The sequence below is a fragment of the Rutidosis leptorrhynchoides genome, chromosome 9 (assembly GCF_046630445.1).
Source record: "Rutidosis leptorrhynchoides isolate AG116_Rl617_1_P2 chromosome 9, CSIRO_AGI_Rlap_v1, whole genome shotgun sequence".
Lineage (NCBI taxonomy): Eukaryota > Viridiplantae > Streptophyta > Magnoliopsida > Asterales > Asteraceae > Rutidosis > Rutidosis leptorrhynchoides.
Window position 1 is genome coordinate 214314999 of NC_092341.1, and position 13186 is coordinate 214328184.

General features: G+C 34.2%; 2 protein-coding genes across 2 annotated transcripts; both read right to left on the minus strand.

The window, feature by feature from the left end:
- Positions 1–3432: 3432 nt before the first annotated feature.
- Positions 3433–5385, minus strand: LOC139868523 (uncharacterized). The gene is made up of 5 exons (XM_071856861.1): positions 5159–5385; positions 4771–5011; positions 4109–4644; positions 3681–3877; positions 3433–3566 (listed from the first exon to the last, which is right to left on the minus strand). The coding sequence occupies exons 1-5, from the start codon at positions 5383–5385 to the stop codon at positions 3433–3435; spliced, it is 1335 nt and encodes a 444-aa protein (XP_071712962.1).
- A 3-nt stretch (positions 5386–5388) lies between these two features.
- Positions 5389–6897, minus strand: LOC139868524 (uncharacterized). The gene is made up of 4 exons (XM_071856862.1): positions 6543–6897; positions 6302–6449; positions 6169–6253; positions 5389–5931 (listed from the first exon to the last, which is right to left on the minus strand). Exons 1-4 carry the CDS (start codon positions 6895–6897, stop codon positions 5389–5391), a joined length of 1131 nt encoding a protein of 376 aa, XP_071712963.1.
- Between the last annotated feature and the right edge of the window lie 6289 nt (positions 6898–13186).

Below are 13186 nucleotides of genomic sequence, written 5' to 3' on the forward strand. Positions count from 1 at the left end.
TCAGATTAAATGAACAAAACAATTTAAATTTCGAAAATAAATCAAAAAGATTTTGGGGGCAAATTCATAATTAGATATGTGACGTCAGAGCAGAAAATCAGACGGTTATAGCAGTTTTGTATCTTCGAGGAAATAGGCATCTTTTATTTTTTAGTTTAATGACTTTATTTTTTACAAAAATAAAGACATTAAACTGGGGGGACTTAATGGTGTATCCTGGGAGATACATGCATAAAAGCATCATTTTATATAGAAGAATCGATCAAAGAGTACAAAAGATAACAAAATATAGCGGTGTTCAGTATCCGTCGCCCAACGTTTATCAGGCCACCCAGCATCAAGTGTAAGCCCTGCAGGCAGCTTCTATGCATAAGCCCTTTAACTCAGCGCGTGAACGGCATGCAGCCACGTCAGCACAAGCCACCGACATTCCAGATACTTCACGTAACAGAACCATTCAGTGATTGACACATGTATCCCGTGAATTTCGGACATTCTGTGCCTATAAATAGACCCCCTGGGTCACCACTGATCGATCCTAAATCAAGTTATTACTTAATTAAGGATCGAGTGGAATAATAAGATGGAGGATGGGATGTTTGATGATTATTTTAGGCCCCGATGATCGTCTTTCACTTTGGCAATAAAAGTGATCAACCACCCCGACCCGGTCTTGATTGTCAATTAGCATAATTCACCTTAGCGCGATGTAAAAATTCCTTGGGGAAGATCACAAGTGGAAATCACAAAGGCCAGGGCAAATGGTAGAAAATCAATAACTTATAAATGAGAGGCCATGCTCTCTATTTATAGTATTCGAAATATCCGCGGTTTGCGGATTGTCTAACAATCCACGAAAACATAGCGGATTAACCCGTAGTCTTTTGTTAATGTGAAAACATAACTGTTGTGCTTATTTTCAGCGGAGATTGCATAACTTTGGATTATAATTCGCGTAATTCTGCTTTTAGCCTATAGTAAATAAAATATACATATACAATACTATGTATATGATCAAGTCCCCCCAGTTTATTATGATACATTTCGCATAGCAAATGTATCATGATAAACTCTAAAAATTCGCAGTTGTCATAACTATGACTCGCATTGAGACAATTTTGCTCTACCTTTGTTACCGTTACAGCAAACTAAGTTACCGTTGTTACTCATTATCTAAAATGTTACCGTTTGAATTAACACAACCAAGTATTACATTTGCATCCCCTATATATATCGTGGACCAAAATAACAAATTTCCCACTTGCTTACACTGAAGTACTTTGCAATTAATCAAATTCTCAATTAGCCTTTACAACCTTCTTCTTTTTAGTCACACCTTTACCTTAATTCCAAAAATGAAAATCGACGAGGTTGATAGCAAGGTTAACCCAAAAACCTTGATCACCAAACTATTAAAAAGCCCGGAGGCTAAATCGACATCATCGAAAGAGAAGCAATCCATTCCAATTGTTGACTTAACCTCCAAATCTCCTTATACAAAGCCACTCTCCACCAAGTGACCAGTACAGACACCGCCACAATCACACAGTAAAAAGCTCAAACAACAAGACGTCGTTCTTTTCGATAATCCAATTACGCCGGATTACGAAGGGGACCAGCAAACTGGTATATCGCGATTATTATTTCATGTGAATAACATGCATTATTCATTTTTTTGCTACCTTAACCAATTGCTTTATCTTGCAGGCGATTCCACTGGTGATCCTATTTTTAAGAGCCCAAACACTCTTGATCAAATCACAGAGTTGTTCCGCACTCCACCCGACTCTTACGGGGTGCGGATTGATGGTTTATCAGGATACACTTATGCTTCAGCTGCTGCTGCTCTGGACCAGCGCCAACAGATGAAGTTAGCAATCCCCGGCGAGCTTCGTCGTGAATTCTCCAAGCTCTCTGCGCTGGATGCGCATAACAGTTTTGTTCAAAATTTTTACATGTGCTTCAATTCAGCGTATGATATGATGTGCCGTCAAGAACAGTTTTTCAACGTTCTTGAAGCTGAAAAAGCAAAATATCACACTGAGAAGGCCAAAGCTGCGGACAGCGAGAAACGCTGTATTGACCTCTCCTACGAACTCACTGCAGCAAAAACCACCGTCGATGAGCTGAAACAACAGGTTTCTACTGTGACTGAGAAAGAAAACAACTTTCAAGCCACCATCAAATTGCTGTCAGAGGATGTGGCGAAGCTTACAATAGAGCAGGACACAGCTCTAGCTTCTAAAGCTTCTGCGGAGCTTGAGTTTACCAAGCTCCCCCAACATCTCCCCGAATTGGCTAGGAAAATACTCAATTCCAAGCCTGTTTTCACGAATTTTTCTACATTCGCTGCCCATTAAGACTACGTGAAAGGGTAGAGTTTATGGACGAAATTGCCATCAACTGCCCACTGCCAGATCCACTACCATCTGCCATTGCTGATCGCCTTTGCTCTTTAGAAGAGGCAAAATCAGCATACGTAGTTGCTCAGCAGGGCATAGCCGAAATTCCCCTCCCTAAAATAACCGCAATAAGCGAGCGAGAGGATGTCACAGCAGATGACATCATCAAACTTGACATAACCAAGGAGTAGAAACTCGCCTTGTATAACAGCATGCAGCTGCCTCTGCGTTCTTATTAATAAAATTTCGCCGTTTCTTATATTTGCAAGTACGTTTATTTATATAGCACTTTCATTATCAGATATTCATAATACGGACTTGTTCTTTGCAATTTCCAACTTTTATTATTGTGCACATAACAATATACTGTTGCGAAACAATCTGTATGTGTATATATTTATACGTTATGAATCTTCTAAGTCCGCCGAAACGATCCTTAGGCAATTAATTAGCATTGCGAAGCATCTAAGCATTGGCAAAATCAAATACTTACGATATAAAATTCTTTTCGCAATAATTTTCATGCAAAAGTGGGCAATTGCATCACTTTGCTATCGAAACACTGCGAAATACTACAACATTATGAAACAAAGTATAAAACATTTCATAATCATTCGCATTTCACAGATAAATTCTTCGCATACTTTTACAAGTGTCTATTTTTTTAAAATTCCTACAAGCGTGATCAAGACTTGCAAAAATTAAAAATAAGAACACATAAGAAGAAAATCAGCCATAAGCCGTGAAGCCAACTTCGTACTTTACACATATGCACTTTATAACTTTTACAAAGTTATGCATAATATCTCTTTAATAAAACGGCATGCCACACATTTGGTAAAGTTCGCCCTTCCATATCCGCGAGCTTATATGAACCTGCTACATTAATTGCCACAATTTGATAAGGGCCTTCCCAATTAGGACCCAATTTGCCAAGCTTTTCTGCTCTGCTTGCTTCATTATTTCGCAGTACCCATTCGCCTATATTAAAAGACAAAGCACGTACTCTTTTATTATAATACTTAGCAATTTACTGTTTATTATTTGCTTCTCTGATAGCAGCCATTAACCTCCGCTCTTCAATGAAATTCAGATTTTCACTCAACGCAGCATCATTTGCTTCTTCCTCAAAGTTAGCAATTCTATGCGTTGGTACCAGAATTTCTGCGGGGATTACTGCCTCAGAGCCATATACCAAACTAAAAGGTGTTTCTCCTGTGCTCTTCTTAAAAGTTGTGCGATGTGCCCACAACACATTGGGTAGTTCATCTACCCAACCAGTTCGCTTCTCGCATAATCGCTTTTTAATACCGCTTACTATGTCGTGGTTGGTTACTTTGCATAAACCATTAGTCTGTGGATGCGCCACTGATGTAAACTTTTGTATTATATTTAAATCAGTACACCATGTCTTAAAAGGATCTTTCGCTATTTGTGCACCATTATCGCTGACCAACTCTCGCGGAATGCCAAATCTGCAGACAATGCACTCCCACACAAAATTTCGCACTTGCACCCCAGTGATAGTGCGAACCGCCTTAGCTTCAACCCATTTAGTAAAATAATCAACTGCCACAATCAAGAACTTAACATTGCCAGGCCCTGCAGGAAATGGCCCCACAATATCAATAGCGCATTTGTGAAATGGCCATGGCGAATTAACAGGAATCATATCATGCCTTGGCATTCAATTCTGCGAAGAATGCCTTTGGCAACTTTTACAGCGTTTAACAATTTTCGCCACATCGTGGTATAGGGATGGCCAAAAGTAACCCATCCTCATAATTTTCGCTGCAATAGTTTTGTAGCCTGAATGTAGTGCGCAAGTGCCATTATGCACTTCTTCCACTATCATTTCTGCTTCAATTGGTCCAACACATCGCATCATTGGTCCACAGTACCATTTACGATATAGAATATCATTTTGAATGATATACATTGGTGCCCGCTCTCTTACTAAACGAGCTTCGTGGCTATCACTTCGCAAAGTATCATTGCAGATATACTGCAGGAATGGATCCATCCAATTTGGCTGTTCCTCTTCAACAGATGCAACAATTAAGTCATTATCTATTGACTTGCTTGGCAATTCCTCAACAGACACTTGTTTTTGAAAGTGTGAAAACGTCAGAGCGGCCAACTTACTCAAAGCATCCGCCTTCTTATTTTGACTTCTTGGCACTTGCGAAAGTTCAAAATATTCAAACCGCTCTGTCGATTCTCGTAACAACTGCAAGTATTTCTGCATAGAAGAATCATGTGCATCAAAAGAACCATTAAACTAATTTGCTACTAACTGTGAATCTGTAAATGCTCGCAACTTAGTAATATTCATTTTTTGCGTAATATTTAAACCAGCAAGTATTGCTTCATACTCTGCTTCATTATTTGTCACATCAAAATTATAACGCAACTCGTATGTATGCTTTTCGCCACTTGGACTTGCCAAAACTGAACCCGCGCCTGCACCTTCCGCGCATGAAGCACCATCAGTAAACGAATCCCAAGTTTCACCAAGTACCGGTTTTAATGCGGTTCGCTCATTGATCACCTCCAACTTTCCAGACATTTCAGCGAGATAATCCGCCATAACCTGACCTTTTATAGCACTACGCGGAAGGTAAGATATTTGATAAGCACCTAACTCTACTTCCCACAATGCGAGTCTGCCAGATATCTCTGGTTTTGTTAAGACTTGCTTGATCGGCATATTAGTTAATACATGCACTGGATGCCCTTCAAAATATCTTCTTAACCTCCGTGATGTTAAAACAAGCGCGTACACAAACTTTTCAATCGGCGCATAGTTTATTTCACTTCCTGTAAGAGATTTACTAACAAAATACACCAGCTTTTGTATTTTATTCCTTTCCACGATCAAAACTGAACCAAAAGCTTCATTTGCCACTGATATATAAAGATAAAGAATTTCGCCATCAACTGGCGCTATTAGCGTAGGCAAAGTTTTCAACAACTTTTTCATCTCTTAAAACGCGGTTTCTACTTCGCTGGACCAAACAAAACTCTTTTGCTTCAAGCAACCTTTTAGAGTTTTGAAAAACGGCAACTGCCTTTCAGCAGCTTTAGACAAAAAACGCGTTAACGCGACCAGTTTTCCCGTCAAACTTTGCACCTCTTTAACCGTTCTTGGCGCGGTCATGTTTTCTATAGCCGTGATCTTTTTTGGATTAGCTTGAATACCTTGTTCTGTAACAAGATACCCCAAAAATTTTCCTTCAGTTTCGCCGAAACTGCATCTTAGTGGATTAAGCTTCATGTTTATTCTTCGCAGTGTGTCAAATGTTTCGCGCATATCATCAATAATTCGCTCTTGCGTTGTGCTTTTGATCACTAAATCATCTACAAAAGCCTCAAGATTACGCCCTATTTGTTTATCAAACGCAGTATCGATCAAACGTTGATATGTCGCACCCACATTGATTAAACCAAAAGGCATCATTATATAGGAATATATGCCTTTCCCGGTATGAAATGCGGTTTTATCTGCGTCCTCTTGAGCCATTGGAATCTGATGATAACCTCTTGCCGCATCCAAAAAACATTTATATGGAAAAGCATGCAAAGATTCCACCTTTAAATCAATTTCTGGAAGCGGGTAGTTATCCTTAGGGCACGCTTTATTCAAATCTTTGTAATCAATACAAATTCTCCAAGAACCATCAGATTTTTTCCCCAAAACTGGATTCGCAATCCATGATTGGTATTGAACTTCGCGTAAAATTCCAGCTCGCACCAATTTTCTTACCTCATCGCACAGCCATTTTACACGATCTGGGGCCATACCCATTCGCTTTTGTATTACAGGTTTTAGAACTGGATTTACATTAAGCCTGTGCTCCGCAATATGATGCGGAACACCAGTCATATCATTTTCACACCAAGCAAAAACATCCATGTATTGAACAAGCAGTTGCACAATTTGTTTCCTAGTATCCGCACTAACATTGCGTCCTACTTTAATTTTCTGCTCGGGATACGCAGTATTAATCATTTCCATATTATCCGCATCAGCACCAGTTTCTTGTCCTGCGGTTTTTACGTTAACAGCCGCACAAATAGGCATGATGCTCATTGAACATATTGTGGCGACCCCTTTATATGTTGGAAATTTAATCATGCCATGAATTGTAGACGGGATAATTCCAAATCTACTTATAGTGGTTCTTCCCAGCAGCATGTTATAGCGAGATGAGACTCGCATAACATAAAAATCTAACCGCACTTGTCGTGCCAAAGCGTCATCATTTACATCATCTAGCTCAATGTCTAATGGCAAAATGCCTATAGGCAATGAAGATTCTCCTGCAAAACCAGTTAGCGAAACCGCAGTTGTTTGCAGGTTTGCTTTAATACTCTCTGGCAGTTGAACAAAACATTGTTCATAAATAATATCAACACTACTGCCATTATCAATATGAACTTTCATGACTGTAATTCCAGTTTCTGCGATTTTGCACGATACTACTATCGGCATTTCATAGAAATCATTGCTCTGCATTTTCGGGAAACTAATTGGCGCGAGTTGCCAAATTTGATACATTTTAACTGACTTTCACTTTTTTCCTCTTTTTTGGACATTCGCTCGCACAGCGACCACTGTATCGCTATCATTTCCGATATTTCTCATTATTCAAAATAATCAAGCAATTTACCGCCAATTTCAAACGTATTCGCCTGCAAATCATCACAACAAAAACCCGATTGAAATTAAACCAAAGAATTAATCGTTTGATAGCATGAAACAAAAAAATTTCAGTTTAATTTGTAAAACGTGTCCCACGGATGGCGCCAATGGATCGATCCTAAATCAAGTTATTAGTTAATTAAGAATCGAGTGCAATAATAAGATGGAGGATGGGATGTTTGATGATTATTTTGGGCCCCGATGATCGTCTTTCACTTTGGCAATCAATTGATCAACCACCCCGACCCGGTCTTGATGGTCAATTGGCATAATTCACCTTAGCGCGATGTAAAAATCCCTTGGGCAAGATCACAATTGGAAATCACAAAGGCCCGGGCAAATGGTAGAAAATCAACAACCTATAAATGAGAGGCCATGCTCTCTATTTATAGTATTCGAAATATCCGCGGTTTGCGGATTGTCTAACTATCCGTTGAAACATAGCGGATTAACTAGCAGTCTTTTGTTAATGCGAAAACATAACTGCTGTGCTTATTTTCAGCGGATATTGCATAACTTTGGATTATAATTCGCGTAATTCTGCTTTTAGCCTATAGCAAATAAAATATACATCCACAATGCTATGTATATGATCAACCACATTTCACATCATCATTCTGATCTGAACTTCAGTCAGAGAGAAGTACACTTTCTCTCTCACACAGTTCTTTCTCACTCTAAAACAACATTAGCCGCTTAACAGCTGTACGCTAGATGGATCATTACAGATTGATCCACAGATTGATTGAGGCCACCCCACAGATCTTATATCTGTGTTCTGGGTCTGCAGAGATTATTTCTCGAGGGCAAACAACAATCAGCAGTATACGCCACACGCTGAGCAGCTAATTTTATGTACTAGTACCTTACAGCCGCTATACTGAAAATTGTACTAACAGATTAAAGCAATGGTTGGTTCATGGCTGTATGTCATGACTTATGAACTGGTCTTAGGGTGTTCTTGAGTGCATTAATGTGGCGGGTTGGTTGGTTGGACGAGGATATATATAAAATTCGTCGAAAACCGACACCCGAGGCTCAAGTTATGACCCGGCGAACTTTTAATTAAACTTGTGGTTATAAAATTTAAACTTAGATTATAAATAATAATTTGCATTTTTATACATTACTTATGATATAAAAGTAATTATTTTTAATTAAGACTTGTGAGATATATTTATTATATCATTTAATAATTATATTATGATTTAATTATTCTTTTAATTAAACTTATGATTTATAATACTTTTATTATTAATGAAAAATACTTATGATAAGTATTGAACTTATGTTATTAGATTATTTTATCAAGACTTATAATAAAGATTATTTATTTATTTATTTATTATAAGGCTTAGTTATTATTTAATTATAATTTAATAATTAAATACTTATGGTTTAATAATTATATTTTAATACTTATGATATGATTAATAACTCATTATTAATTAATAATACTTATGATATGATTAAAAATTTATTATTAATTAATAATACTTATGTAATGATTAATATTTAATTAATTATTAAATACTTATGTTATATTAATTATATCATTTAAACTTATGTTAACTTTATAATTCAATTTAATTTAATTAAACTTATGATATGACTTTAAATAACATTATAACTTATATTATTAATATAATTTACACTTTAAATTTCAATGTTGACTATGTTTGACCAAGGTTGACTTTTGAGTTGACTTTCGGTTGACTTTGACTTTCAGTTTACTTTTGTTGACTTTTCTAATTAAGGAAACTTTTCAAAAATAGAAACTTTCCTAAAATAGAAACTTTCTAAAAAAGAAACTTTCCTAAAATAGAAACTTTCTAAAAATATAAACTTTCCTAAAATAGAAACTTTCCTAAAATAGAAACTTTCTAAAAATAGAAATTACGTTTTATACGCTGTCCTGATCATACGAAAACATACCGAGTGTTGTTCTATGCTTATTGCAACAAGTACTATAACTATCATACTAAGACTTGATCTAAGTTAGTTATTTATATCGACCTGCTTTATTTATAGGTCGGAGTTGTGATCATTCTTGATCACTTTACCATTTGCTGTTCGCATTACTGTGTTGTTGCTTCATTTACTTTAAGGTGAGTTATAGTCCCGTTTTCATACTATTTTAAATTATTTTTGGGATGAGATTACATGAAATTTTTGTTTTACGTTTAGACAAAAGTGGAATTAAATTTAAATTATTCATTATGAGTTGAACGAAAATATTTCCTAGTCTGGTAACTGTAATCACTGTTTTCTACTGGTGAACGCGAATCCTATAGATAGATCTATCGGGTTTGATAGCCCCATTTCGAGCTAGTCGCGCTAGCAATTTATTACCGGAATGTATTAGTACTTCGTTATTTTTGAAGATACACCTGTTCAGTGTATGTTGTTGTTCGGTAAGGGTATGGAATTGGTTAAGTGGTTACCAGGTGACTCATGGATTAGTGGAATAATATTTTTATGTTTTCTAACATTTGAAATCTTGTGGTCTAAAGTTTATACGTTGTTTAAACCTATAATTCACTCAACGTTTTTGTTGACAGTTTACTCGCATGTTTTCTCAGGTACTTGATTATTTAGCTTCCGCTGTGCTAGAGAGTCTGCATGCATGTTGGCAGATTTTATTAAACATTAACTTGCATTATATTTTGATACATTAAATTGTAGGTGGTTGTTGACTTTGTTTTGGTCAACTTTTGGTTAAGCATTTATGTAGAGTTTTTCTAAACTTAGTTATTTTGGTAGGTTTCCTTTATAGTAAATCATTTTTAAATAAAGAATGCAAGGTTATTTATTAAATTCATTTAGAGTTATGATCAAGTTGTGGGACCAAGTAACGGAGCCGTTAAGGGTACTTGGCGGGCCGTTATAGTTGGTATTAGAGCATTGGTTGTAGGGAACTAGGCGGTCATAATGTGGTCAACCCTTGGTCTTTAGGGTGCATTAGAGTCTAGTCTAAAGACTAACCCTTCCTGTTATAGCATTATTATGCACTTCTGTTCTTATGAGTAATATTTATAATTTGGTTGCTTATTAATACTTCTCCACTGTATGTTCGTATGCGTTTCTTGCAGAAGTGTTACCCGAAGACGTCGTGCTCCTGTTTTTGCTTTTGTTTCTACTTCTGTTCCTGCTCCTGTTTCTCCGTCTACCGCTCAACATCGTGCTCGTCAGCCTCGTATTGATGATCCGGTCCACTACTATATGTCTACTTTTACCCTCATGACCCAGGATTTCTAACTGGAGACCGGTAGTGATGCCTTGAGTGACTGCATGCGTGTTCTACCGCATGTGGACGCGCTTGATGAAGTTAAGCATGATATGGCAAGGTTCGATAGCTTCAGGAACGGTACTGAGTTCAAAATCCATAAGCGTGACCGCGAGCTGGACGCGAAGCTTAAGGCGTTGGAGGATGAGATGCGTGGCATCAAAGTTGAGTTGGAGGTGGTGAAGTATGACGACCCTCATTTTTCCATTTATGTTTCTACTATTTTACTGTTTAGAACTTTTGTGCTCGTAAACTATATTTGACAACACGTCGATTAAATAGTAATTTTTGAGCAACACTCTCTGTTAAATTAAAGTTTATGCATTTTGTGATATTTTACATATATAAACTACATGTAATATTTTAAATGTGACATTTATATAACATTTAAATACAATGAGAAATAAATTAAAATTTAATAAAAGACATGGACTAAGAAATAAAAAGAATAAATAAAACTTATTTAAAATAAAAGTATTTTTTTTTAAAATATAAAAAATATAAATAAATATAAGTGCCGAGTTATATATATATATATATATATATATATATATATATATATATATATATATATATATATATATATATATATATATATATATATATATATATATATATATTATATAACTATCGACTAGGAGAGAAAAAAAAACATGATCACTAAGCTAATCTTTGATCCTAATCCTAATCTAATGCTTGATCTTAATCCTTTCACTCTAAGTAATTATAATGTGATTAGGACTCTAATCCCCACTCTATAAAAGGAAGCCTTGGCTTTTGTTTTTCTCATAATTTGCATCTTCAAAAGTCACACAAATCCCTCTCCTTCTCTTGTTATTGCTCGACAGAATTCACCCCTCCCATCACCAACCTAGTCGACAATCATCTTCCTCAAAATAGCCTCCAAACCGTCACCCATCACAGCCCCCATCGCCACTTTTTTTCAGTCCAAACAGCCATCTGTAGCTGCGTTTTTGCAGCATCACCACCGCCACCTATAGCCCTTTTCCTGCTGTCAAACCTGTGACGACCCGGGAATTTCCGACTAAATTTAAACTTAATCTTTATATGGTTTCAACATAATAAGCAAAGTCTAGTAAATTGAATTTCAAAATCTTTGAACTGTTTCATATATATCATTTGACCTTTGACTATTTCCGACGATTCACGAACTGTATATGTAAATAAATATGTAAGTGTATATATATATATATATATATATATATATATATATATATATATATATATATATATATATATAAGTGTATATATAATACTTTGAATTAATAAAATACACTTTAATCAACTAGAAATAAATATGTAAAGTAATATATAATATAATAAGACTATTATTAAAAAGAATCTATATATAAACATATATGACTTCTATGCATAATTGGTAATATATGTATATTGTGATATATATATAAAAGATATAAATATTATGTGTTGTAAACTTTAATATCTATTTCTATTAGGAAATAATATAATATAGTAAATAGATATATAATAAGTACATATATAAAATATTATTTATGTATTCATACTTACATATATAATATATGATGTAACTAATATGCAAATAAAATTTCATAATAATATATATATGAAATGTATAGATATTAAATATTTAGTATATGTTATTATGTAATACATTATATTACATAATTAATAATAGATAATATGAGAATACTAAATTAAATTGTAAATTAAGATATAGTTACTAAACTAATATTATTATCACATTCAATATTAATATCAAAATTAGTATATTTTTATATATATATATCATTTTATTAAATATATATATAATGTATAGATATAAAATTTGATAGGTATAAGTTATCACAATATTATATTGATTATTATAAGTAATAATATCATTATTATTATTATAGAAATTATCAAAATTATTATAAGTATTGAAATTTTTATTAAGATACAATTTAGTATTATCATTATTATTAAGATTATTATTAAGATTATTATTATTTATAATTATTATTATTATTATTATTATTATTTATGCCATTAGTATTATTTTTATTAATGCCATTAGTATTATTATAATTACTTTTATTATTATTATTAATATTATATTATTATTATGTGTATTTAGATTATTATTAATATAATTATAATTATTAATAATAATTATACAAAAGCACTTGTACGATCCCTTTTGGATTTAATTCAGTTTCACGTTGTTATCAAACTGTGTTTGATTTTATTCCTGTCCCAAAAATCGTACCAATCAACCTCACTAAGAACAAATTCTGTTAGCAATTGCACTCAGCCTTTTAATTATTATTATTTTTCTGTCTGTTCTTGTTTGTCTAATTAAGGACAATCGATACCCACTTCGTTACATAATCGGCTAATTCAGTTGATTAACTCAGTGACTTCAATTTATTTTTCACTATCAAAAACCAATACAGCAACTAGTATTTAGTTAAAACTATCAAATTAAGTTGGATTTTTATAAAACAAATCGACACTCTCTGTTCTTACCCCATTTTTACAAAACTCGATTTTTTCAATAAATTTCAAAATCTATAAATGAGATTGTGTTAGGAATCCTTTCCTTAATCTTCCTGCAGAATCTCAGGTTTCAATTCTTCTTATTGAGTTGTAATTCACGAGTCAAAGTTTATGCTTTTAAAAGTCAACAAATTGTTCATCTTAAAATTCGAATTCATATTGCTGTTTCTGTTAAAATTGACGATTGCTAAAGTTTCTAAGATAGAATTCTAAACTATTTCATATTATAAATGTAACGACCCGGATTTTTCT